The 22,867-nt window shown below is 34.5% G+C and overlaps 7 protein-coding genes and 1 long non-coding RNA gene across 10 annotated transcripts; 3 read left to right on the top strand and 5 right to left on the bottom strand.

Annotated features, from left to right (window-relative positions):
* On the top strand, positions 1–5,275 carry LOC123316612. The gene is given in 6 exon segments (XM_044902784.1): positions 1–146; positions 372–745; positions 2,244–2,925; positions 3,985–4,307; positions 4,610–4,971; positions 5,054–5,275. Coding segments are annotated over 5 exon segments (1,545 nt in total). The 5' UTR covers positions 1–146; positions 372–741; the 3' UTR covers positions 5,228–5,275.
* A 395-nt stretch (positions 5,276–5,670) lies between these two features.
* Positions 5,671–6,850, bottom strand: LOC123316613. Its single transcript, XR_006538093.1, has 2 exons — positions 6,484–6,850; positions 5,671–5,845 (listed from the first exon to the last, which is right to left on the bottom strand). It is a non-coding gene; the product is annotated as an uncharacterized LOC123316613 (long non-coding RNA).
* A 383-nt stretch (positions 6,851–7,233) lies between these two features.
* Positions 7,234–10,843, top strand: LOC123317232 (dynein axonemal assembly factor 5). The gene is made up of 10 exons (XM_044903650.1): positions 7,234–7,928; positions 7,985–8,168; positions 8,231–8,376; positions 8,449–8,681; positions 8,733–8,942; positions 9,304–9,616; positions 9,674–9,856; positions 9,969–10,262; positions 10,324–10,515; positions 10,653–10,843. The coding sequence occupies exons 1-10, from the start codon at positions 7,289–7,291 to the stop codon at positions 10,769–10,771; spliced, it is 2,514 nt and encodes an 837-aa protein (XP_044759585.1). The 5' UTR covers positions 7,234–7,288; the 3' UTR covers positions 10,772–10,843.
* Positions 10,844–10,922: 79 nt separating this feature from the next.
* On the bottom strand, positions 10,923–14,294 carry LOC123317233 (kinetochore protein NDC80 homolog). Its single transcript, XM_044903651.1, has 14 exons — positions 13,994–14,294; positions 13,806–13,932; positions 13,620–13,700; positions 13,354–13,567; positions 13,200–13,282; positions 13,035–13,122; positions 12,772–12,890; positions 12,555–12,672; positions 12,256–12,461; positions 12,076–12,198; positions 11,825–12,016; positions 11,452–11,567; positions 11,212–11,314; positions 10,923–11,078 (listed from the first exon to the last, which is right to left on the bottom strand). The coding sequence occupies exons 1-14, from the start codon at positions 14,170–14,172 to the stop codon at positions 10,974–10,976; spliced, it is 1,854 nt and encodes a 617-aa protein (XP_044759586.1). The 5' UTR covers positions 14,173–14,294; the 3' UTR covers positions 10,923–10,973.
* Positions 14,295–15,008: 714 nt separating this feature from the next.
* LOC123317282 (acyl carrier protein, mitochondrial) lies at positions 15,009–16,074 on the bottom strand. 2 transcript variants are annotated; one of them, XM_044903727.1, is made up of 3 exons: positions 15,805–16,074; positions 15,595–15,705; positions 15,009–15,247 (listed from the first exon to the last, which is right to left on the bottom strand). In XM_044903727.1, exons 1-3 carry the CDS (start codon positions 15,946–15,948, stop codon positions 15,068–15,070), a joined length of 435 nt encoding a protein of 144 aa, XP_044759662.1. In that variant the 5' UTR covers positions 15,949–16,074; the 3' UTR covers positions 15,009–15,067. The 2 variants fall into 2 exon arrangements, with proteins under 2 accessions (XP_044759662.1, XP_044759660.1); XM_044903725.1 differs by lacking the exon at positions 15,595–15,705 and adding an exon at positions 15,452–15,562 and having other exon boundaries at positions 15,805–16,073.
* Positions 16,075–16,254: 180 nt separating this feature from the next.
* Positions 16,255–18,333, bottom strand: LOC123317281 (SPRY domain-containing SOCS box protein 3). Of its 2 annotated transcripts, XM_044903724.1 has the most exons (5): positions 18,082–18,223; positions 17,921–18,020; positions 17,133–17,367; positions 16,811–17,041; positions 16,255–16,698 (listed from the first exon to the last, which is right to left on the bottom strand). In XM_044903724.1, the coding sequence occupies exons 2-5, from the start codon at positions 17,972–17,974 to the stop codon at positions 16,415–16,417; spliced, it is 804 nt and encodes a 267-aa protein (XP_044759659.1). In that variant the 5' UTR covers positions 17,975–18,020; positions 18,082–18,223; the 3' UTR covers positions 16,255–16,414. The 2 variants fall into 2 exon arrangements, with proteins under 2 accessions (XP_044759659.1, XP_044759658.1); XM_044903723.1 differs by having other exon boundaries at positions 17,921–18,333.
* A 179-nt stretch (positions 18,334–18,512) lies between these two features.
* On the bottom strand, positions 18,513–21,812 carry LOC123317341 (serine/arginine repetitive matrix protein 2-like). Its single transcript, XM_044903819.1, has 6 exons — positions 21,571–21,812; positions 21,238–21,395; positions 19,703–19,904; positions 19,338–19,621; positions 19,081–19,265; positions 18,513–18,970 (listed from the first exon to the last, which is right to left on the bottom strand). The coding sequence occupies exons 1-6, from the start codon at positions 21,582–21,584 to the stop codon at positions 18,719–18,721; spliced, it is 1,095 nt and encodes a 364-aa protein (XP_044759754.1). The 5' UTR covers positions 21,585–21,812; the 3' UTR covers positions 18,513–18,718.
* A 166-nt stretch (positions 21,813–21,978) lies between these two features.
* Positions 21,979–22,791, top strand: LOC123317584. The gene is made up of 2 exons (XM_044904173.1): positions 21,979–22,096; positions 22,170–22,791. The coding sequence occupies exons 1-2, from the start codon at positions 22,075–22,077 to the stop codon at positions 22,622–22,624; spliced, it is 477 nt and encodes a 158-aa protein (XP_044760108.1). The 5' UTR covers positions 21,979–22,074; the 3' UTR covers positions 22,625–22,791.
* The last annotated feature ends 76 nt before the right edge of the window (positions 22,792–22,867 follow it).

Here is a 22,867-nt window from a genome sequence, read left to right as displayed (position 1 = left end):
TGTGGATATTTACCACCTAAATTTGAATTGATTTTGTTGTTGAACTTTGTTTGTTTTCGTTTTTCGGTTCTTATATTGTAATATGTATAAATTGAAATGTTTCTTGTTTGATGTGCTCTGCTTTGTATGAATACTTCTTTTGACTTGTGAGTACTCTTGTTGGGTTGAAATAACCGTTAGTATTCTCTTTGGTAAATAAATAAAAAATAAAAAAAAATAAATAAATACTCAAAGATGTTTTGTAATATTTTGTGATGAGAATTCAAGTTGGAATTTTCATTTTTTTTGCTCATATTCGAACGAAAGCTAATATACTCATGCCTATAAGGGTGTCCCCATAATTTTTAACAACTTGCAACCCTCTGTTTCAGATATGTGCGAACCCACAACAATACAGATGAATCATCGGCCTTCTTTGTGTTTTTATAAACATTTCATCAGAAACGTTTCCTTACGGACTGTGAATTTCTGGTAATCTGTGATTTGATTCGAGAGTGAAGTTCAGTGATCGGTTCAGTGCCTCCCACTAAGTACCGCCACTCCAGTATTTTCCTTCACGTCACAAACCTAGCTTAAGCAGCTTACCTGTAATACCCGAGCGAGTGGAGGGGGAACAGTAATTTTTAAGTCGGATCCGTTCTCCCATTCATCATTCAAGCAACAGTTGTGAACTGAACTAGTCGATTCAACATAGTAGAGAGTTCTCTTCATTTGTTTTGGTTTTTTTAAGTTCATCGTTGTATGGGTGAGTATCTTTTTACTACCTTCAAATCATATTAGAATGGTCTTGATCGTTAACGGAAAAAAAATTGAAAATTTCGACAATCAACTCGACCATTTGAAATTTCCAAATGTTACACGAGATTTTCACCTTGAAACTGAGTAATCTCTATGTACGTCAGCTGAATTCATGGAAGCCGATTACTCACGTAGATATGACAGCTGTAACCCATTTTAGAAATCTCAAAACGGAAATAGACTTGACGTTCGCGAGTTTCCTGGCATTCGGTGACGAGCAACTGTTTCATTTCCGGCTACAACCAGTTAAACTCGAAGGGTTGCAGAAAATCCAGATTTTTTTTGGCACTGTGATTAGGTACAAGTTTTTCAATAGTGCACTTAGTTTTTGTGTTCGAAAATGCTTCGATCACTCGTATGCAATTCACCTTGATGATTTAAAATGAATACTAAAAGTAGCAACCCATAAAAAAGGCAAATTTCATTATTACCTCACTTTGAATGGTCAGTTTTAATTGCTCAACATTGAAATAATCAACGAAAAAATGTTACTCTTGCCATCATAATACAAGATGGAATTGAATATTTCTTCGTAATCGCTAGAAATATTTTTTCGGATATGGACCTTCAAGAAAAAATTGTCAAAAAGTTAAAAATTCGTCAGGACCAAACAGTTGCACCGAGCTCGATAAAATTAAAGATAATTATTTTGTGACTTATTGTTTACAATGTGTTTTCGATATCCATATTGTACAAACATAATTGGTAGCTTTGTTATTTAAAAATAAATCATTCATAAATATGTAAATATTGGCTCAATGAGTAATATTACTAATCGAATGAGGAAAAACTTATCTACATTTTATCAGCAATTCCTCGTGTTGAGTAGTAATTATTATTGTTCCTGTGAAATCCTTTTGTTCGTAATCCGTAGAGTGTAGAATTTTTCGATCGAAAAATGTGTACCACACAGTACACTAGACCTCTAATATCACCTTCCTTCATTTTCAAAATTCTGTTTTCGAAATATCCCGATTGTCGTAATTTTTTTAATATCTTTTTGTGCAAGCTACATTTTCCGTCAAATTTCATGGTTATGATGCTTTCAACTAGAGCCGTGCATGATTAATGAATCTTTTTTAATTAATCATGTCCTTTTAAACGGATATGGTGAATTTTTTTTATTTTTTCAACATTTTTATTTCATTTTTTATTTTTTTTAATTTTTTCAACTTTTTTTATTTTTATTTTTTTATTTTTTTCATTTTTTTTCAACTTTTTTTATTAAATTTTTTTTATTTTTCAACTTTTTATTTTCATTTTTTTTTATTTTTCAACTTTTCTATTTTTTTTTCTTTCATTTTTTTTATCAATAGGCATAAAACAAGCGCCTGTAACCTCCTCAGTGAGCCCTGTCTCATTTTTCCCAATTTCAACTGGGAAAACAACTCCTCGCTAAATTTTCAGCGTTTGACCCCCCATTAACCTCAAATCCGTCTTTTCAGAGCTTGATAAACAGCCGTCGCAAGTGTATGAAGCTGGCCACTATGCAGCTGAACACCTCCTGCAAGATCCAACCGAAAAGTCCTACGCGACGGGCGCCAATGACCAGCTGTCGATCGAGAACAGCGAAAACTCCTTCGTACCTACGGTGGGCCGCTGGGGCAGCGAATGGCCTAGCTGACTCGATGGAGAGAGCAGTTGGAGACCGAAAAGCGCCCTCTTAGGGGGGGAAGATGCGGGGGACCTAGACGCCACCCCCATCCGAACGAACGCCATTGGATTAGACCGGCTCGACTCGCTACTCTTGGAAGGATCTGAAGGATATGACGAAATTCGGGAATATTTTGACCCACCCTGCGGTAAACCCTCAAATTGCCTATTATCGCCCAACTACCACGACAACAACAACGGTCAGAACACCCTGTACGGCCTCCTGGATAAGACCCAGGTGATAAACTTTTGGCCGGAGGAGCACCCATTGCCCTTGCCCAAATGGAGATCCGGTGTTCAGAAGGCCTATAAGCTGGAGGACATGGAGACCTACCAGAAGCTCTGCTGGGACATCGAAGTGAACCTACAGAAGTTGCTGGAAGAGCTGAACTACGACACCGTTAGCAATTTGCTGATTTTCTACAGGGCCTATAAGAAATGGGGTAGAGGAGACCTCGTCAAATTCTTCAGAAGGTGAGTGATTTCGATACCAGACTATAAAGGGTAACACTCTTTGAAGGGGCGTTTTCATATTAGAAAGCTTCTAAAATTTCAAAATTTCTTAAACTGATTAATATTATAATCGATTCTTGAGGTCAAAAGGAACACTTTTTTCCTTTGCCATTTTTTCCGAATCGGCTCGGTTTAAAAGATACCGGCTGTTGAAAAACCTTAAAAAAAATCATTTTTAGTTCTATCCCACAAACGGTGTTATCAAATGAAATGAATTTCGGAATATCGTTTTTCGTTTATTTGATGAATCTTTTTCGAACACAAGATATCACCCACGTCTTCCAGTTTTCTCATTATGACTATTACGTACCATAAAAATACATACCAAAAATTCAAAGAACCCAACTCATGAAACTAAGTTGGACGTTATCAAATGAATATTTGAACGTTTTGTGAAATAAAAGTACTCCTCATGTTTCCTCGTATAATGCGCAGTTTACGAGTAATTTGTTCAAAAATAAAATATATCTGTGATATTCGGAAAACTGGGTACCTTGACTGAATACAACTCTGTTTAAGAGCCACACATGTGACAGTAGTGTCATAGATTTAGCTTGTTATTCTCAAGGGGATTTTGTTTTTCCATGGGTGGCATAGCCCTATTCTTGAAACTAAGTTGGATGTTATCAAATGAATATTTGAACGCTTTGTAAAATAAAAGTATTCTTCATACTTTCTCATAAATGCTCTGTTTTCGAGTAATTGGATGTTCAAAAATTAAAAAGTATCTGTGAAATTTGAAAAATTGGGTACTTTGGCTGAATGCAACTCTGTTTAAAAGATCCACAGATATGTAGTGTCATAGATTTAGCTAGTTATCCTGAAGGAAATTTTGTTTTTCCAGTGGTGGCATAGCTCATTATGAAAACTCAAAATGGCTATATCTTTTTATCAGAGCCGAATCGGAAAAAGTGGTAAACGAAAAAACTCTTTCTTTTGACCTCAAGAATCTACTGTTTAAATATTTGTACGAGTCAAAGACTCCCCCTGCACATCTATACTGACGATTTTTTTTTACAGCTATTCACCACCAATATGCCCGCCCAACCTAACATGCGTAGGACTGGCCTTAGAATTATGGAATAGATTAAGGGTTCTCGACGATGTTTTTCCGAATATAAGCGAGTACTTCTTCATCGCATCCTGTGAAGAGAACATTGAATCATCGGCCGATTACATAAACAATGGTAGATGCTCAGACCCGTACGCGGTTGAAAAAGAACACGTACTACTCGCTTTGAAATTTGAACTAGGAAATCGTCAGGGAATATTACTGAGTGATCCTGGATACCACGTTGGAAGAGTTGTCACTGCGATGAACGATAAATGTTACCCCCACACTGGTAAGTTCATATTCTCACCCTACAATGTAGCTTCACTATTTGGCTCAGCAATTTTACAGTTTAACGGTAAATCTTTGTCGTAAATGATGTTACAACCGGCGCAAAATTTGAATATTCAGTTTAACCGACGTTTTTCAAGCTCAATTAGACTATTTTCACGCTATTCACGATACCTGCTGAAGTAATGTGTGCTGCCTATCCGTCACAGGGACGGGCTCAGGGTACATTCATTACAGTTGAAGCACCATGTACAAATTTCACGTTTAGTGAACAATTAAGTTGAATGTTTCATATTATTGCAGGTTGGTTTGTACAGTCCAACGAGAACAACATAAAGAAAGAATACAACTACCAGTATTCCGCCCTGAGCGATTCTTTCATCGAATGGAACTCTTTGACGGTCAAGAACGAGGTGGTACAAGCATCCGAAACCGCCCTGATTTACGTGTCTAAAGCTTACCAGACGGCCGTGGATGTGACCGAACGAAGAAATCTGGTGTACAACTTCAGAAGCTTACTCTCGAGAGATCAGAAGGGCCACTTGATCGCTGGAATCTATTTCAAGATAAAGGAGGGCGTAGATGAATTCACCGCGTTCTACAAGGACGGTGATCTCAAAAAAAGGGTCAAAATGAAATTTTCCCAGTTTTCCAGAGGGGAACAGGTCAGTAAAAACGAAAAAAAAAACATGTAATTTTGTTTCAGACTGTTTTTCAGACTAACTAATAATTACTTCGGTTTTTCAGGTTGATGACAAAACTGCCCAATTGATAAATCAATGCAACGAACAACTCAATCTTCCGATGAACTCCCTACCTCAGCTCCTTCAAGAAATTGGCGAAATGATGCAAGACAGAACGTTCGTTCCCCAAATGCTCGCAGTTAACACTGCTGTTGGCACTCTAGCCGAGCAGTATTGACAAAGGGTAAACAGTAAAGAAACCTACATGTTTCTTTCCATGCTTTTTATCATATTAGTTGTGATTTTTGTCGATATTTCGGTTTTCTCCTGACGTTGTATTGTACATTTTATTTGTTCTTATATTCTTCCTATCAATTGTATCTAAATTGAGAAATTTTTAAATGATAACCTTAGTCCTTATTGATTTGCATTTCAATATACAAATGGTTTTTTACTTCACAGGCTTGTTTTAGCGTATCCAATAAAGAGATTAGAAAAAAAGTTTGATCATTATCCCTATCAATCCTCCTCAAGTTTTTCGAATGAATGAACGAGTAAAGGCCATGTTTGGCAGCTGTAAGTCTATTGAAGATGAAGCATGCTATTTGAAAACCCATGGTTTTTTTCACAGTTGATCTATACATATTTTCAAATGGAAATAAACCACAGTTAGCTCATATCTTATTTACTTATTTAATCATTAGTGTTTACACATACTTATTAAAAAAGCAATTTTCAAATAAACAGTGCGAATAAATAAATGAATACAGTTAGGTACACACAAAAGTCACAAGTCTACCATGCAATATACCTAGATTCCTAGATACCTGTCATACATAAACTGTGGATAACCTACCTGAAATAAAATACAATTGTTAAAACACAGCCACTTCTGGCCAAATTTAACATTAAATGAATCCATCCACCACTACAATTATGATCAAAAGATCTCAATTTCTGAGCACAATCGTAAGGTGATCTCAAGCATAAGTTCTTAGAGTTGGAGTCACTTAAAAATTCGTCAGGACCAAACGGTTGCTCCGAAGCCAATGAAATTTTCAGAGGATATTCTTGAATATTTTATCTAACTAGAAAAAAATTTAGAGTTTTCTGTGAAGACTAGTCTTTGCATAGTGAAGTCGCAAACTTGGTCTTCTCAAAATCTCCAAAACGTAGATAGTGTTGTTTGTTATTCCTAAACCTTCAGAAATTTGTTCCAAATTAATCAATTTCCTTAAACTACGAATCAGAACATTCCGGAAAAGTGATTAAATCATCCAAATCGACCAACGAATTCTATTATAAAAATTAGTAGTTAGAATATTTCAGGGAGTATTGTCATACAGATGAGTTTCATCGCAAAAACCAGATAAGTTTCCCCAAAAATCTCAACAATCGTATGATTTTAATATATTTTTTCAGAGCATAGTATGAAGAAAATTCGAGATTTCATCGAAAATTGAAAAAAAAAAAACAACAAAAAACAAGGCTCACCTCATTCATGTTCAGACTTGTCTGTGAAGAGAGCTCATTCTGTTTATTAATCCACATTATGCACCTTTCGATCGTTTCTATTCTTTCACGTCTAGAAATCATTGAAAATGTATGCGGACATCAACACTAAAAATTTTATAACAATTTTAGAACGGAATTTTGTTTATTCGTCAACAATAAAGTGCGAAAAGTAACATTCAAATTGGATGAGTAATATGTTTGGTAAATATGCGCATGAGCAACTTAAAGCACAGGTAGGAAACGTCAAAATTGAATGATTTTGAGGTTAAGTAGCAATTTCGGAATAAAACGCAGATGAAAATGAAAAAATGACTCCCTGCTCAATTTTTTCCCCAAAAAAATTTATTATTACATTGGTTGACATTGAAAAGATTCATTTTCATTCAATACAAAACAACATCAAAGGTTGCGTTCACAAACTTACTCAGAGCAAGCTCTGAGTAAGCTCTGATTACTCGAAGCGTTCACAAACGTACTTTTAGTTCCTCAGAGTATGCTCTCTAAGCATTGACCATACTCATACTCTACTCTCGGAGTAAGTTTATGAACACACCCAAAGAGAATCTTTGACCAAAGCTTTGCTTTGACATTTTGTGGTAGTTCTGCAAAGTAGTTCATTCACACTAATTTCAGTAGTTCATTCGAACTAATTACTCATCGTTGCCATAGTTACAAACTGTTTGTTTACGTTGGCAAGGTTTCACATGGTATTGACAAAGAGGTCTTTGGTATTGACCTGTCACTGTTACAACTCCAAACTTTATTGTTAGTTCAATACGAAAAAATGACTCTGAAAGCTGAGGAAGAAACAAATGTGGATACAGTGAAATATTCCAAAATGATCTGCACGAAACTGCAGAGCGAGGATCGCAAACAGCGAAAGCAGGCACTCAATGATCTTCAAAAGTTCTTAATCGATAAAAATCCAGATGATGAAACCCTTAGGAATGTATTCAACGAAACACAAATTTACTTGGTGAACACTCTCCGGGATAAATCTGAAGAAGTCAGAGAAACTGGAATTTCTTTTTTGACATCTTTAGTGATCCATATCTTACCTATTAACGATTTCTATTTAACTTATATATTTCCTGTTCTTGTTGAACGCATTGGAACTGTTGAACTGATAGAAGAATCAGAAGAAATAAGGTTGGAATTGCTGCTATTCCTCTCAAAAATAATTTCGAAATACTCCAACACAGAGCAACTGAAACCGTTTTTGAATGATGCTGTCACAATTCTGTGTGAAACGGTAAAAGATAAATATCCAACAATTAAGGAGAGTAGCTGTCAGTGTATTGTATCACTTGCTCAAGCACTGCCAAGGGATTTCCACCTTCAAGCTGAAAGCTTGATAAAACCTGTACTTACATGTTTGAATCATCAAAGGTTCAAAGTGAGAGTAGAAGGAATCAAATGTATTGGTACGTTGTTTTACCATTTTTCGGGTTGAAAGAGTGTAAAGTCATCGATTTCACAGGTGAAATTCTGATGCACTGCACATACAAAGCCGTTGATATGGTAATGGTACCCATGGCGGAAAAATTATTCGATTCAATTCCGTTGGTCAGGAGAACTGTAGCGCAGGTTGCGAAAAAATGGTTGACTGAGTATAGAGACAGATATTCATTCTTCCATAAAATTCTTCCTCTTTTATTGACCGGGTAATGCATATAGTCCATGAATCAATTGTTTGAATGAATTTTTATGAATAATGAATTTGAAGGTTGAACGATGAAGTTCAGGAAACTAGAGAAGAAGCTGCGGAATTCTGGGAGGTAGTAGGCCTTCAGTACCAACAAGAAAATGAGAAAGATTTGAAGGACGAGATGGATTTCCTTATTGAACCCCCTAAATATTATTTAGAGCACTGTGTGTATTACAATATTTTATAATGGAACGAGACATTCAATTCATTTTTTATAAAAACATTTTCAATTTTAGTGAAAAGGCCCAATTTGGGATGCAGAGTGCTCGTGCAAAGACATGTGGGCAAAATAGCACCAGCCATAGCGAACGAACTGCAGAGTTGGCAGGCAGACGTGAGATTCAGATGTAGTCAACTGCTTTGCGCAGTCGCATTGCATTCGGAAAGTCTCCTAACCATGCACCTCCAGTCGATTCTACCTGCCATGTTTTCCGCTGCCAGAGACGATGATCCAAGGGTGGTGGATAATGTACGTTGCACCTACTCAGCTTAGGATTCGTTTACTTCAATCATATTTCAGATTATTCGAGCTTCCGAAATAATAGGCCTGTTTGTACCATTCGAATCTTGGAGCAAGCTGGTTTTCCCCCAAATCGAGAACTGCCCCCATTACGGTCATATCACGGTGCTGAGGAGCCTGGTGAAAGGAAGCCCTAAGGATCTGATATGGGATCGTTTGGATGAAGTGACGGAAATTTTGGAAACTGACAATGTATGCGTGAGCAGAAAAGTAAGTGGTTATACACATGCTTTTTCGACTTTATATTGTTGTATCATGCGAATTGGGGTGAAAACGGTGTAGAAAATTGAGGCAGTTTATTGAAAGTGCCATATGGTTGAGTCAGTCATCAGGAGATGAGTTTTTTCCCTTTGCTTTGCGATAATTCAGATTAAAAATGATCTATGGTCGTATTAAGATCTGTTTGAATGATGATTTTCAATTTTTTTTTCAACTTTGTCGTTTAAAAAGTTTTGTATAGGTGATTTTTCGTGAAACTCTTCTTATTGACCAGTTCAACCTTCTGTTAACTTAATTCATATTTCATTGTCAAATTAAGAATGCTGATCATCATTCTCTCGATTATTTTCAGAAAAAATTCCAAAACGAACTGGTTAAGTGCGTTGAAACGATTTGTGAGAAATATCAAGCTAAACCAGACTCTCTCGTGGGCTACCATCTTTTCAAAATCCTGATAACAACAATTGCGCTCAGAGATGTTGATAATACTCATATCGGTTTACACCTCTTGGAAAATTTGAGTACTACCCTGAATATGGACAACACTCAAGAGCTGTGGAACACTTTTTTGAGAAGATTACTTGAGGAGATCAACGTTGATCCATCAGCATGGACCATGGTCACTACCCAAGGGTGTATATTCGAACTTGTTCTCACAGATTCCGGTGAGTGTTTTTTTTAATAAACGAAAAGGTTTATGAGATTATTGTTCGTTTAATTAGGTGAGGCCTTTGGGAAACATTCGGATTATATTTTGTTGATACTCAAGGAAGTTCTCGACACCAATACAGACCCTGAATGCAGGCTGAAAATGTTTTTAGCCTTGACGGTGGCTTTCGAGGCCAAAGATGTAACATTGAAGGATTCAAACAACTTGACGCAGTTCTTTGAGGAATTAATACAAGGTATTACTACACAATTAATTCGAGAACATCTTTTTACAAGTCCAACATGGGTGTGAATAGGAATTTCATCGACCAAAATAAAATAGAAAGGTTGGAATTTTTTTTTTTGCAGACGTATTCATTCCTTCGTTGGTGTGGCACGCAGGAAGGACAGCGGAAGCTATGCGAACGATGGTGGCCAATTGCTTGAAAACCGCCCTGTCTCCAACGCCTAACGTTGACCTATTCGCCAACGGTGATACTTTCCAACCCCTTTTCGACAAACTGATACCACTTCTATTGTCCCTGGTCGAAGATGCAGCCTGGAAAAGTAGGCTTTTGGCGCTGGAATGCCTGGTTTTACTGAAGAACATCGCTGTGCGCAAAGCCGTTTGGGACACAGACGGATTAGTTAAAATTTACCCAGGTGAAGTGAAAAATCATTCGAAACAATTATGATGTTAATTTGAGTCGTTTACTTCGTGTAGAAATCATGAAACGCTTGGATGATCCAACAGAGAAAGTACGAGAGGGTGCAACTAGAGCACTTGTTGGGATATTCGAAGATTGTCCAGAAGACTTCAAAGCTGTTCATTACAAAGCACATCACGAGCTTATCATAGATACGTTACTCATACATTTCGACGATGATGAGGAAAATATACAAGATCTGATATTTGGTAAGTACGGCATATCATTACTGTGATAAAAAAAGTGATTTTTTTAATCGCCAAGTCGAGCATTCAGGGCATTCTCATCCTGGCACGGTAAAAAAGTAGTAGTTCAAATGAACTACTTGAATTACTCTTTTTTCCAGATGTCCTCAAAACAATGGGAAAAATCAATAATGTCCAACTGAAATCCAAGCTCGAAAGGCAGAAGTTATTATTACGGAACAAGAAAGGTTGCGAATCCTTACTAGAGGATCTCAACTGACTTTGTATTTTTCAAAGTTTTTCTATTAATTTTTTCAGTTTGATGTTTTGTTAATAAAAAGTTATATATGCAGTTTTTCATTGAAAAACATACTTATGTGTCTTTCAAAAATCCATCAGGGAATTAAAAAATGGTAAATAACACACAACAATAATAACAAAAAATTATTTAATACAATAACAACAAGATTACAAAATATTTCTTAATCACTCACATTCTCACTCAACATATCGGCAATTTCTGTTTCTTTTTGTACTTTACTTTGGCAAGCTTTTGCTGCTTTCTCTGTCAGATCAGCCATAATAGCCTGAAAAATTAAATTTTTTTAAATATGATGCTTTCAACATCAACAATAGTTTTTTAAGGGGGAAATCATTCAGTTAACGGAAGATACACAGAAATAAAGAGCAATATTTTTAGATTCAGAAAGAGAAACTCACCCTCATTTGAATTGCCTTTTCCCTTGTTTCTTCGTGTATTTTTTTGCATATCTCCATACACTCGTCACCGATTTGGGTTAATTTTTCTCTCAAAACTAAAACCCTGAAACGTATTAAAATAAGAATTAAATTTTTTGTACCCCCAATTATTTAATAAGCTTTTGATAATTATGAAAAAAAACGACAATGAAGGTAACACATGTGTCTTATAATAAATATTCATGTTTCTTTTTCACTTACTCTTTCTGTAATTCTTCTTTTTTATTTTTGATAGACTCAATATCGGGCGCATTTTGTATCAACTGTATTGTTTTATTTTCATGTTGTTTTTGTTGAACATCAAATTCAAATAATACCTGAAATAAATCAAAATTTGTTTGGATTGTTTCATCAATATTTAATTCGAAAAATGTAAATGAAGGGTTTCCCACTTGAATTAACAAAATTTGGTTGAACTTTCAGAACAATTTAAATGCTCAAGCTAAATTTTTAAAGAAAAATCTCATTTGGTTCTCTAGATACTTCAAATGAAACACCCTGTAGATTATTATACCCAACTCATTCATCTTGCAATTTCCAGAAAAATATATAATTCCAAATTTGTATCACTTACTCTACTTTTTTCTACACTTATCTGCTCTATTTCTTTCTTCAACAAATCGTTCTCTTTGTTCTGTTTATTGACCTCTGAACATAATTTGTTCAATGAATTAGTTTTCCGGGATAAAACTACTTGTGTTTCTTGAAACTCACTACTGATCTTCTCAGAAATATTCTCTAATAATTGCTTCTTTTCTTCTATCTCCTACAGAAAAACTTTAGTTTTGATTTTCACGTTTTCAAATTTCACACACAGCTGCTTACCTCTATGAATTTCGGTTTGTGCATTCCACGATCTGGTAAACGAATTTTTTTGGCGTCATCCACAAAATTTCCCAGAGGGAGTTGTAAAAGCCTGCCGTTTATTTTGTGGATTTCAGTTTCGATCTGAAAATTGAAAGATGAAAAAAGAAATTCTTAACCAACTTCAAATGAAAGAAATACCTTTCTCCTATAGTTGGTTTGTTGGTAATCGTAATCATCCTTCAACTTATATATATTTTCCAACTCTTCCTTTTTCAACGACAAAGAGTATTTCTTCTCTTCAATTTTTTTCAGGAGTTCCTGTTTATCTTTCAACGAGTACTTTTGGTTAGCAATTATTTTTTGCTGTGACGAAATAATCTCCTTCATCTCTTCAATTTTCATAACTGCGAAAAGCCCAAAAAAATTATAAATTTTTTTTTATGAATGGAACACAATATTGGAGGTCATTAATTTGTTCTATCTTGAAGTCAACGTACCTCTAATTTTGAATTCTGATTGTAACTCGGAGATTTCATTCTTAATTTTATCTTCAAGGTTATCTTCTTTGAATTCTTTTATATCGATTTCCATTTGTTGAAGAGTTTCACATAACATCTACAAAAAATATTTTCTCAACACAAATCATTATAGAAACATCATTTCCAAATTCTCTAGTGTTCTAATACAACAAGGTGACATTGATTAACTACTCACGTCATTTTTTGTCTTTTTTTCATTTATGAGAACTACTTTAGCCTCCGCTTCTTGTCTCAAAATTTCGCATTCGTTTTCTAATATTTCACCTTCTGTTCTATCGAAATTCAAGATTTCCTCTGTGGATGTGAATAATATATTTTTAAAGATCTTGGACTTATTCTAATTCTGCACAGTATCGATGCGTGTGAAGTTGGCACCTAGCCTAGTAAAAAAGTACTGGGCGAACTTCACACATACATATAGTATCAATATCATCTCACCAATGTATTCAATGTGTAATCCTTTGGTCTCAGATCCTGGTCGAAAAGCAGTTTGAGCTCTACCTAATATATACTGTTCCAACATACCCTGTAAATCGAATATACGTTATATTTCAACCCTGCAGTCTAGTTAACCCGACATAAAATTATTGTTTAAAATCTCACCACTGGTTTTGAGGTTTCATGTATCAAATCAACAAGCCAACCAAAAATAGACATGACCTGTGTCCAAGAAAGATTAGTATTGACTGAAAATCAAGAAAGGATGAAAAACCAAAAAAAAATAATAATACAATGGATTTCGTATGGGATGAGCTACCTGATTTAAGTAATGACATTGAAACTGGACCTGGATATTTATAGAGCTTCAAATATTTGAAAACAACTTCTTTATAATTTGCCATATTAATATTTATTCTTGGATCCAATTCTCTAAACAGCATAGATATTGTTTGTACGAAGGATGATAGAGTTAATGGCTTCAAGGATTTTGGATCAAAGTCTTCTGATCGTTCTCCAACAAATGCACAAATCTACAAGAGCAAATTTAAAATATTTGGGGATTTGGCAGGATGAGAATATTACCTTCTTAAATTGATCAGAACTGAACTTTTTATCATTTATTTTACTGGTTGTGAGTAGCACACATGGAGACGGAGCAGTTTTCTGGAAATAACAAATGATTCACAAGTGAGAATAGCCCGCTTAACATTGTATTGAAGTATTGTGTAAAATTGGAGAGCATGACCAAATGGTTTCCATTACACTTACACTTTGTGAACGAGGAGTTGCATTGATCCTACGACACACACTTCCACTTCCTACAGATCTCAAAGGAGTTGCAGTGATTCTTCTATTAGAAGTCGATGTTAAAGCATCATTTGACGTAACTTCAGTTCTGTAAATTAAGAAGCAAACCTTTAATTATATTAGAAAAACATCTAGAAACTTCAACTTACCTGTAACTGGTCGAAGGAACCAACAATTTTTGAGCGGAAAAAAGATTGATGGAACTGTTAGATCTCCTCAAACCTTGTGAAGTTCTAGAGCTTTGTTGAGAACTTCCAAGATTTTCATTTGAAATATTCCTTTTGAACGTAGAAAGTGGAATATTTGACGAACTCCTTGATCTCCTCATTGCGACTTTATATTTACCCTTTGTTTTTTAATAAGAAACACAAATAACTTCTTGTAAATTGTATTTTTTGAATTGAAATTGAAAAAAACGGAAACAGCTTAAAATAACGGTTATGTTTCCCAGACCAGAGAACATAAAAATAGGGATGGGTAACGATTAATCGGAGAAATCGATGTTTTGATAACATTGTAGGGCACAAATAATCTGTGGAGATATATCTCCTTGCAGCAATCCTTCTCCTATATTAGTGTTTTGTGGTTCTCCTTCTCTCTACTCTTCTTAAATCGGTGTTTCTGCACCATTGAATTGAAAAAAGTGTTTTTAGATAAAGTTGTCTCTGGTTGTCGACATCTTAGGTGTATCGATTAATTACTTGCTAAATTAATCGATGTTTTCTAGTTCAATACCCACCCCTAAAACAAACTGCGCAAGACATGTTTTAAATTATGTTCATAGACTAACCACATTTTTGATTTCTCTGATTTTGTGAGGTTATTCAATGAAATAAATTCATATATCTATTATATTAGATATATGAATAAATTATGGTGGAAGAAAATATTCTTATATTTTTCTCTATTGCTATGCTTTGCTACAAATCGAAATTATGGAGATTTTTCGTAATTGAAATCGATTCGTTTAAAGAAGAGTTGAAAAGTATTCTTGATGCAGGGTATTATTGAATCGCTAATGTAGAAAATTAATCAAAACGCCATTTTGATAATTTTAACGATTCATTTTCATCTGGAAAATTTTGTTCTGAATAAGTGCTAGACAACTAAATGGCTCATAAGAAGCAGGCAGAAACTATTAAATTAAAAATGAAACTCTTCACATAATTGGTTCATTTTACTTTCAACTTACACATTAATTATTCTACAAACTCAAAACATTCTTATTCATAAATGTCCTCTTTATCGCAAATATATCTAACAATATCTGCAGGCTTCAACAGCTTTTCTGCATCGGCATCAGGAATTTCAAATCCAAATTCATCTTCCATTGCCATTATCACTTCAACATGATCCAATGAATCAAGGCCTAAATCGTTCATGAAATGTGAATCCAAAGTCAGCTAAAAGACATCAAAATAAAGAAGAGTCAGGCAGAGAAGTCCAGGATGCCACAATGATATAGCAACAAAACATAATTCTCAAGGAATTGAGAAAAATTATATCTGTGCATTTTCTCATAAAAACAATCTCATTCCCCAACATTACAGAGCACAAACTACTTGAAAATTACTATTTTTGCTATATCAATAGAAGCTGAACCATACCTTTTCTGGATTTATTTTGTCATATAATTTAAGGACCAGACAGACTCTTTGAGATATTAAGTCAATTGTAAGTGGTGGTTTAGAGCTGTAAAATCGTGGCAACCTGGGACTCTAAAAAAAGCAAAATTGAACTGAATTAATACCTTTTCAGCCGTGACCTTATCGTATGAAGCGCAAACGTTCAGCACCCGTTTTTTGACCTCCTCCTCAGAAGGCTTGTTCTTAATTTCAGGTGAATAGAACCGAAGTTGTATCTATCGAAGTTAGGTTAATCAGTTATGTAATACTTTGTATAAGACTGAATTGAAGAGGAACAATCGTATTCATCCAATTATTTTTAATGCTATAATTACCTGGCTAGCAGATATTTCATTATTAAATAGTCCCCGAGTACATAAGGGGCGCTTACTCAATCCCAAAATAGCAGATCTGCTTGAAAATTGCCTAAGCGACTTAGCCATACTCAGAAGTCGCAAACTTCTGGTGATTCCTGACATCGTGTTATATTTCGATATTCAGCTATACCTACAAATATTCTCGGAATATGAAAATTTTACTTCACGTTGAAGGAAGAAATCGCTGTATCGCTAACTTGACATTTGACAATTTTTCCACTAACCTCAAAACTCTATCTATTCGAAAACTCAAGTTTATTCTATGCTCCTCGAATTTTCTACTTTTGTTCTTGGGCCTTTGCATAGCCCAAATTCTTCAATTTAATCAAAAGGGTTATAATAATATACTACAGGAAGGAAGGGGCTTCAATAGGAGTCGTGTGCCTTATATTAAAAAAAAGTCAAAAGTTTTAATCAACGAATATATTCGAGAAGATTGGTGAGAAAACAAGTCCAGTATATAATTTCAAATTCACAAATGATGAAATTAAAAACTTGTCAACAAGAAAACTTACAATTCATTTTATTGAGATCAACAATTCAAAACACCAATATCGACAGGAAAAGTTCAATCACTATCAGAATCCTCGGAATGATTAAGGGTACCATGAGATAGAAATCTCAACACGCTGCTATCTTGCACAAATTCAAAATCCATTTTTAAAGGCAATGGTCTATTGGAGCGCGCAGAAAAATTTCCTTCCCTTGAGGAGCGTGCATGTTTTGATGAACTTTTCTTATTTGACCTAGGTGTTACAAGGAAATTTTTTTTTTGTTTCCTTTTTGCGGAGTTATTATTCATTGCTAGATAATAGAGCTCTTCTTCTTCTTGCTCCTTACTAACTTTTTTACCTAGAAATAAAGATCCTTAATGGTTTTTGATTTACACTGAAAAAATTGTCGAAGAACCTAAGGCTGATATTTTTTCATTGAAAATTCCTTAAAGCCGAGATTTTATACTTACATGCTATACTGGGAGTCATCCAAAAGTACTTCTGGCTGTATAACTTGTAAAGACCTGGTATAGAAGAGTATTTTTCATACAGATATGAATTCTGATGAACACATTTGAGGCATAACATCTGCAGAGTTTCTTCTTGTGAAACAGAACAAATTAATCTCATGGAGGACTGAGCAGCAGTCGCACAAGCCATGGGATATAATTCCTTCTTCTTCAAACCAGTAAAAGCTACACCTTGAACACAAGAATTTTTGTCATGCAAAGCTATTGTCTTTTTGTTCACTTTAGAATATTCATTTAGAAATATGTAAGGATAAACTTTTACCTAATGGTTTTCTGTTAATATAATATTCTAACTTTCCAGAGCACATGTCTAAATGCACGCCAATTCTAGAAGACAACCCAAAGCTTTCCCCATATATTCTTGTTAACTTGTCATGTTGAATTTTTCCATGGTAAGAGTAACCCCATGTTTGATCATCTAATCCCAGCATACTACAGAATCTAAATCTATAATTTGTGAAATTCTGTAATCCTTCTTTTGTGCCTACACCTATCATCTAAAAAAATTCAAATTTGTCCTGAGGTTTGAAACTATTCTTTTTACTACGGTGAAAATTGATGAAGATGACAAGTATTAAATATCTGTTGAAAACATGGTATGAATGAGTGCTGTAAAATATTCCAAATAATTTTACTCTTATAATCAATCAAATATAATACTGTTAGATCATTATCCTTCAAATAAACATTTTATGTACTTAATCTCAATCACACAAAATTAAAAATTTGCTGAAACAAATTTTTGTTGGAGAAATGGAATTTTTCCGGAGACAAATATTCCATGAACAACATAGTTCTCGTTATCAATAGATATCACTCATTAACTTCAAAATAGTAAATAAATCATAGTGTGACGATATAAGAAATTGCAAAATTTCAAGGCAGGGCTGACTGATTCAGGTCAATTGGGATCTTTCACAATATTGTTTATGTTCAATTGATAAATGAATCATCCGAAATGATGCAATGTAGAACTATATTCCATATGAAATTTTCTATGCAGATTAGGAAATTAGGGATGAAAATGGTGAAGAACAGGTTGATACTCACCACATCTGTACCATATAATTTCGAAATCATCTTCAGTTCCCAATAATAGTGCATATTTTGTTTGAAAGGTGTACTACCTCGTACAACAGAGGTGCCAGAACTGTAAACCGGATGAAAAGTAACAATAAAATTTTTTGGATCAAGGTGGAAATTACTTTCACCTTCATCTTTTTCCCAAAACCATTCAATAATTCGTATATCACTTCCACAATCACATTCTAGCTTGCCGTTAATGTATTTCGACCAACACTTCTCAGTACAATTGATGAATTTATTGAAGGGCACTGTTCTCATTGCCATTTTAATCGAAAATTATTTTAGAATTCAATCAAATATAGTAGAGAACACAAATATGTTGCGCTCTTTCAAATCAAATGATGAAGAAATTTGATTTCGATTTCAAACAAAAAACACATGTCAAATACTTTTTAACTACGACTGTCACTACTGTCAAAGCAAATGAACTACTATGGGTGTGTTCATAAACTTACTCCGAGAGTAGAGTAGGTCATGTCCAGAGAGCTTCGGGTAATCAGAGCTTGCTCAGAGTAAGTTTGTGAACGCAACCCTTGAAGCATAGAATAAAAAAACGTTTCCATATTTTGTAGACTTTAATTGTAATAATAATATATTTAAATACAACAAATATATCACAAATATACATTGAAGAATACATTCAGTCTATAAAAGACTACAATTCACGACAGAATATCCAAATGTATATATATTTTCATCTCAAGAAAAAAAATGTATGTTGCTTTTATCGAACCATTCAATTGTCATTGGAGATTCGATTTTCTAAGTATTCTGCTGCTTGTTTTCTTCATTACTACCACCTCCCGCATTTTTTACAGCAGTGCTTGTTGAGGCAACATCACAAGGAGCACTTTGTTGCTGCCTTGGTCGGTGTGGACGTTGTCTATATGGTTGCATCATATTGGGCATTCTAGGCATCATCATTGGTGGTGGGAATGGCCTTGGATATAATGGAGGAGGTATAAAGCCTCTGGGTAGGAATGCAGGTCCTACTGGAATCCAATACTTTCCATCCTGAAAAAATTCATGAAAAAAATCCTGCACAATCTAAAAAAGCTTCAATTATGTAGATCACACGAGAACAATTATATTCAATTTCAGAAACCAGAAACACAAAAATATACCTGAAAAATGCAAGGTGGCATTTGTGGATCACCATAAAGTCCAACATACTCGATTTCTCTCTCGAAATGTCTGCTACGAGATCGACTGCGTCTAGACCTCCTAGCCCTTGTGGAGCCAGAACGACTTCTTCTGGATCTGGAAGGAGATCTGCTTCTCTTGCGGGGAGATCTATGTCTTTCCATGCCTGGAAATGAGAATAAACTCAGACATAAACAAACCAGAGATGTTCGATTATCTGTCAATAAATTTGACTCACTTGACCTGCCGGAATGTTCACGGATTTTATTTGGGCCATGCGACGAACTTGGGGAGTGTGATCGACCTGCTTTCCTTCTTTGGTGTTTCAAATTGTCACTTTCGGTTGGTATGAACAGACCTGGCTTTTTCTTGTGCGGTGAGAAACTCCTGCTCTTCTTTCTTTCACCCCTGCGAGAACGTCCATTATATTTGTCTCTTCTCGAGGGGGATCTGCTTCGTTTTCTATAAGATCCTGAACGACTCCTATCCCTTCTCGAGCCATCTCCTGACCGAGAGCGACTTCTGCAGGAAAGACAGTAAAATCAAAAAAGTAAAACCTACTTTAGTCCATTCACTTTAATGAGGACAGTCTGTAAATCTAACCTATATGACCTTTCCCCTTGATTTCTTCGCTTGCTAGATGATTCATGGTAATAAGATACATTTCTTGATTTTTCTTCTCGTCTGCTGTCTTCAACCGAGGGACTTCTTCTACTGCGACTTCTTGAACTATTCTTGAAAGTTTCTTCAGGGAATTCTTGATTTACAACTATATCTTCTCTATCGAAAATGCCTCGTGATATTTCTACAAGTAAGGAAACGTTTTGAATTGTTTAAAGTTGAAATGAATTTGTGGAAATTGAGTTAGAGGGATTTGAGGGAAAAAGGCAACAAAGGAATGTGGGTTATTTCATAATCTAAGTCCAACACCTAGATCAATATCATGAGCAACAACTGCAACTGAATCAAAAAACGCATTTCATATCTTCTTCTCTTCCCTGATCTTGACTGGCCTTCTTCATTCTTCTTTCTTCTCTTGTTTCTTATTCATCGCACGAACAGTAATAGAATAAAAATTTTAAAGTTCAAGAATTTTCAAATACAAAACTGCTTGAATGCTAATTAATAGTTTTCCTTAAGTTATTAAGGATGATAATTAATTAATTACTCAAAAAACTCAATGAAAATGGCTTTAATACTGTTCCTTTCGATGTCCTGTATAAAAAAATAAAAATTATGGATTATTTTCCAAAGCGAAAATACCAATATACTAGATATTCCAGAATTAATGGTCAATAATTCACCACTCCATGATGCAAATGTTAAGGGGAGGTCAAAAAACTTAATTGAAAAAAAGGTTATAGACCTCCAAGACAACTATCTTCTACCTTGATATATGGTTCCCTGTTTGATAACACAACTAATGATAAATCCAACAATTTGCAAGGTATTCTTACAAAATGATGAAACTATTAAATGAAAAAATTCACCTCACTTAAATTCAAAAGTATGTCAATAAACTTACATTGCGGAAAGTACTCCTTCTGAATCCCTCGCTGGATAGTACATCAACCAAAATCCCACATTAATTGTTCATTGTACTGAGAATGACATTCTAAGACAGAGTTCAATATGAATATTAATTTCTAAAGGACTATTTCGATCTATCTTGATTTGAATGAAATATTTATGGATTATCAAAAAAAATACTTAATTTTTATATCGAGATCCACTTAATGGTTGCAATAGGGCTGTCAGGTTCTTAAACTCACAGTAAATGGAAATAGAAAAACTAAAAACGGAAAATGTCATTCTGAGATTTTTGTTATACACATTTCTTCAGAAATTTTTTCTTTATGGATAAACATGATATGATTTTTTTTATGGGCTGCCCTATTTAGATATATCCACACAATTTTAGCAGTAAAATTTTTGTAGCTTTGATTTCAGCACCATAATTTGCAATTAATATTAATTTCAAGTGTACTGAAGTTATTTTCACCAGAATGAACCCTAAACAAAATTTAAATACCGATGTAATCAACTAAAGTCACATTATTCTTTAATACTAAATTTGGAAATGAATAAATTAATAATAATACTCTGGAAACCTGGCTTAGTAGGTTTTCTGAATCTACCTTTGTTGAAATGAATTACAAGACTTTTTGGATCATCTAGTTCTCTGTATATACGATGTATATCATTCCCAAGATCCGGTATATTGCGTCTTTTGATTAGCACCCTGGTGATTTTCAACTCCTCTTGATTCAGATTTCGTAGAAACTCTTTACACCTCCTTGAAATTAGAGAATATGTTAAACAATATTGTAAAAAGTAATGGTCTGAGGTAAACAGTAACATTGTTATTTTGATAACACACTTATTTGTACAGCAATAATTGAAGCAACACAAATATAGTGGTAATATAGGATATCAATTAATATGTGAGAGGAAAACAAAAATTCTCTTACCTCACACCACTCATGATTGTAGCACATCCAAATCAGAGACAACTCAACCTGTCTCAGATCCAACTGTAAAGAATTGGAGATTTTATCATTAATACCTGAGTCTCTGTTAATACTCATATAAATTTACACAAACACAACTACAAAAACTGTTATCCCGCATACATGAAATAGGAGCAGCATTAAATATAAACAAAGCACAGACTACTGTAATCTGTGAAACAAAGATTTATGAAATTTATGAAAATGTCAACCACAGAACCAAGAAATCCTTTCACAGAAAATCAAGTATAAACCACAGATCACAAACCACTTTGATTTTCTGTGGTATGCACTACCAGAGAAAACTCTGTGTTTTGTAATCTGTGGTTTTAGTACCACGGACATTGAACTCTAAAAGAAGAAGAAGAAAGAAGTTCTTTTAGAGTTTCATGACCACAGACTACTAACAAAGGTCAGTGACTTCTGTGTTCAGCACCTCGTAAACAAAGAGTTGTGATTTCAAAAATGAATAGAGAAACCAATAAAGGTAACATTTGTGTCATGAAGTCTTCGTTAAACTCCACGTTTCAAATGAGGTGTTTATTACCTAATATTTACAGTTGACCCAGGTTGGAATGACCCTCCTATGTTGGAGTTTAATGCATGTCAACCTACCCCTAAAAGTAGAATTGGAAATAAAAGGGTTCCGTTTCCATTGGGACCCTCCAACGCACCACAAAAATCGGTATTGCATAGTGATATGGACAATGCCATAAATGACACTTCAGAAGAAGCAATCCAAAATATGAAAGATGTAACTTTCTCTAATTTTGAAAGTGTTCTGAATTCTAAGTGTAGCGATGAAGTCCATGGAAAAATAAAACTTATGAAAGAAATGTGGACATTAGGGAAGTTCTCTACTAGTTTAAAAAACGATTTGTATAAACTATCCAATTCAATTGTTAGGAAAGATATTGTAACTGCAAATAAATTAAATCTTGAATTACATATGAAATATCCCAGTCACTGTAAAGATTGGATTTCAGCTGTAGGTTTCTTGATTAATGATAAATGAAAGTCAAGTTTAGCAGGTTTATATCGTCTCAAACCCAAGCAATTCAAGTATATTCAATATTTTAGATCCCATGTTGAAGTTCTTATATGCTTAAGGTCTTATATTGTTATCTAAAATGATATTATAGGCCAAACTTGCGAATTTATATAATAAACCTCTTTTTCATACTTGTTCTTCAAGTTAAATTTTCCCCTCGGATGCTATTGTGGAACAAGTCTACTCAATGAGTTATGAAAGATAGTT

The sequence above is a fragment of the Coccinella septempunctata genome, chromosome 7 (assembly GCF_907165205.1).
Source record: "Coccinella septempunctata chromosome 7, icCocSept1.1, whole genome shotgun sequence".
Classification (NCBI taxonomy): Eukaryota; Metazoa; Arthropoda; class Insecta; order Coleoptera; family Coccinellidae; genus Coccinella; species Coccinella septempunctata.
Note: the sequence above shows the minus strand (reverse complement) of the source record. Positions and strands in the feature narration are given on the sequence as shown.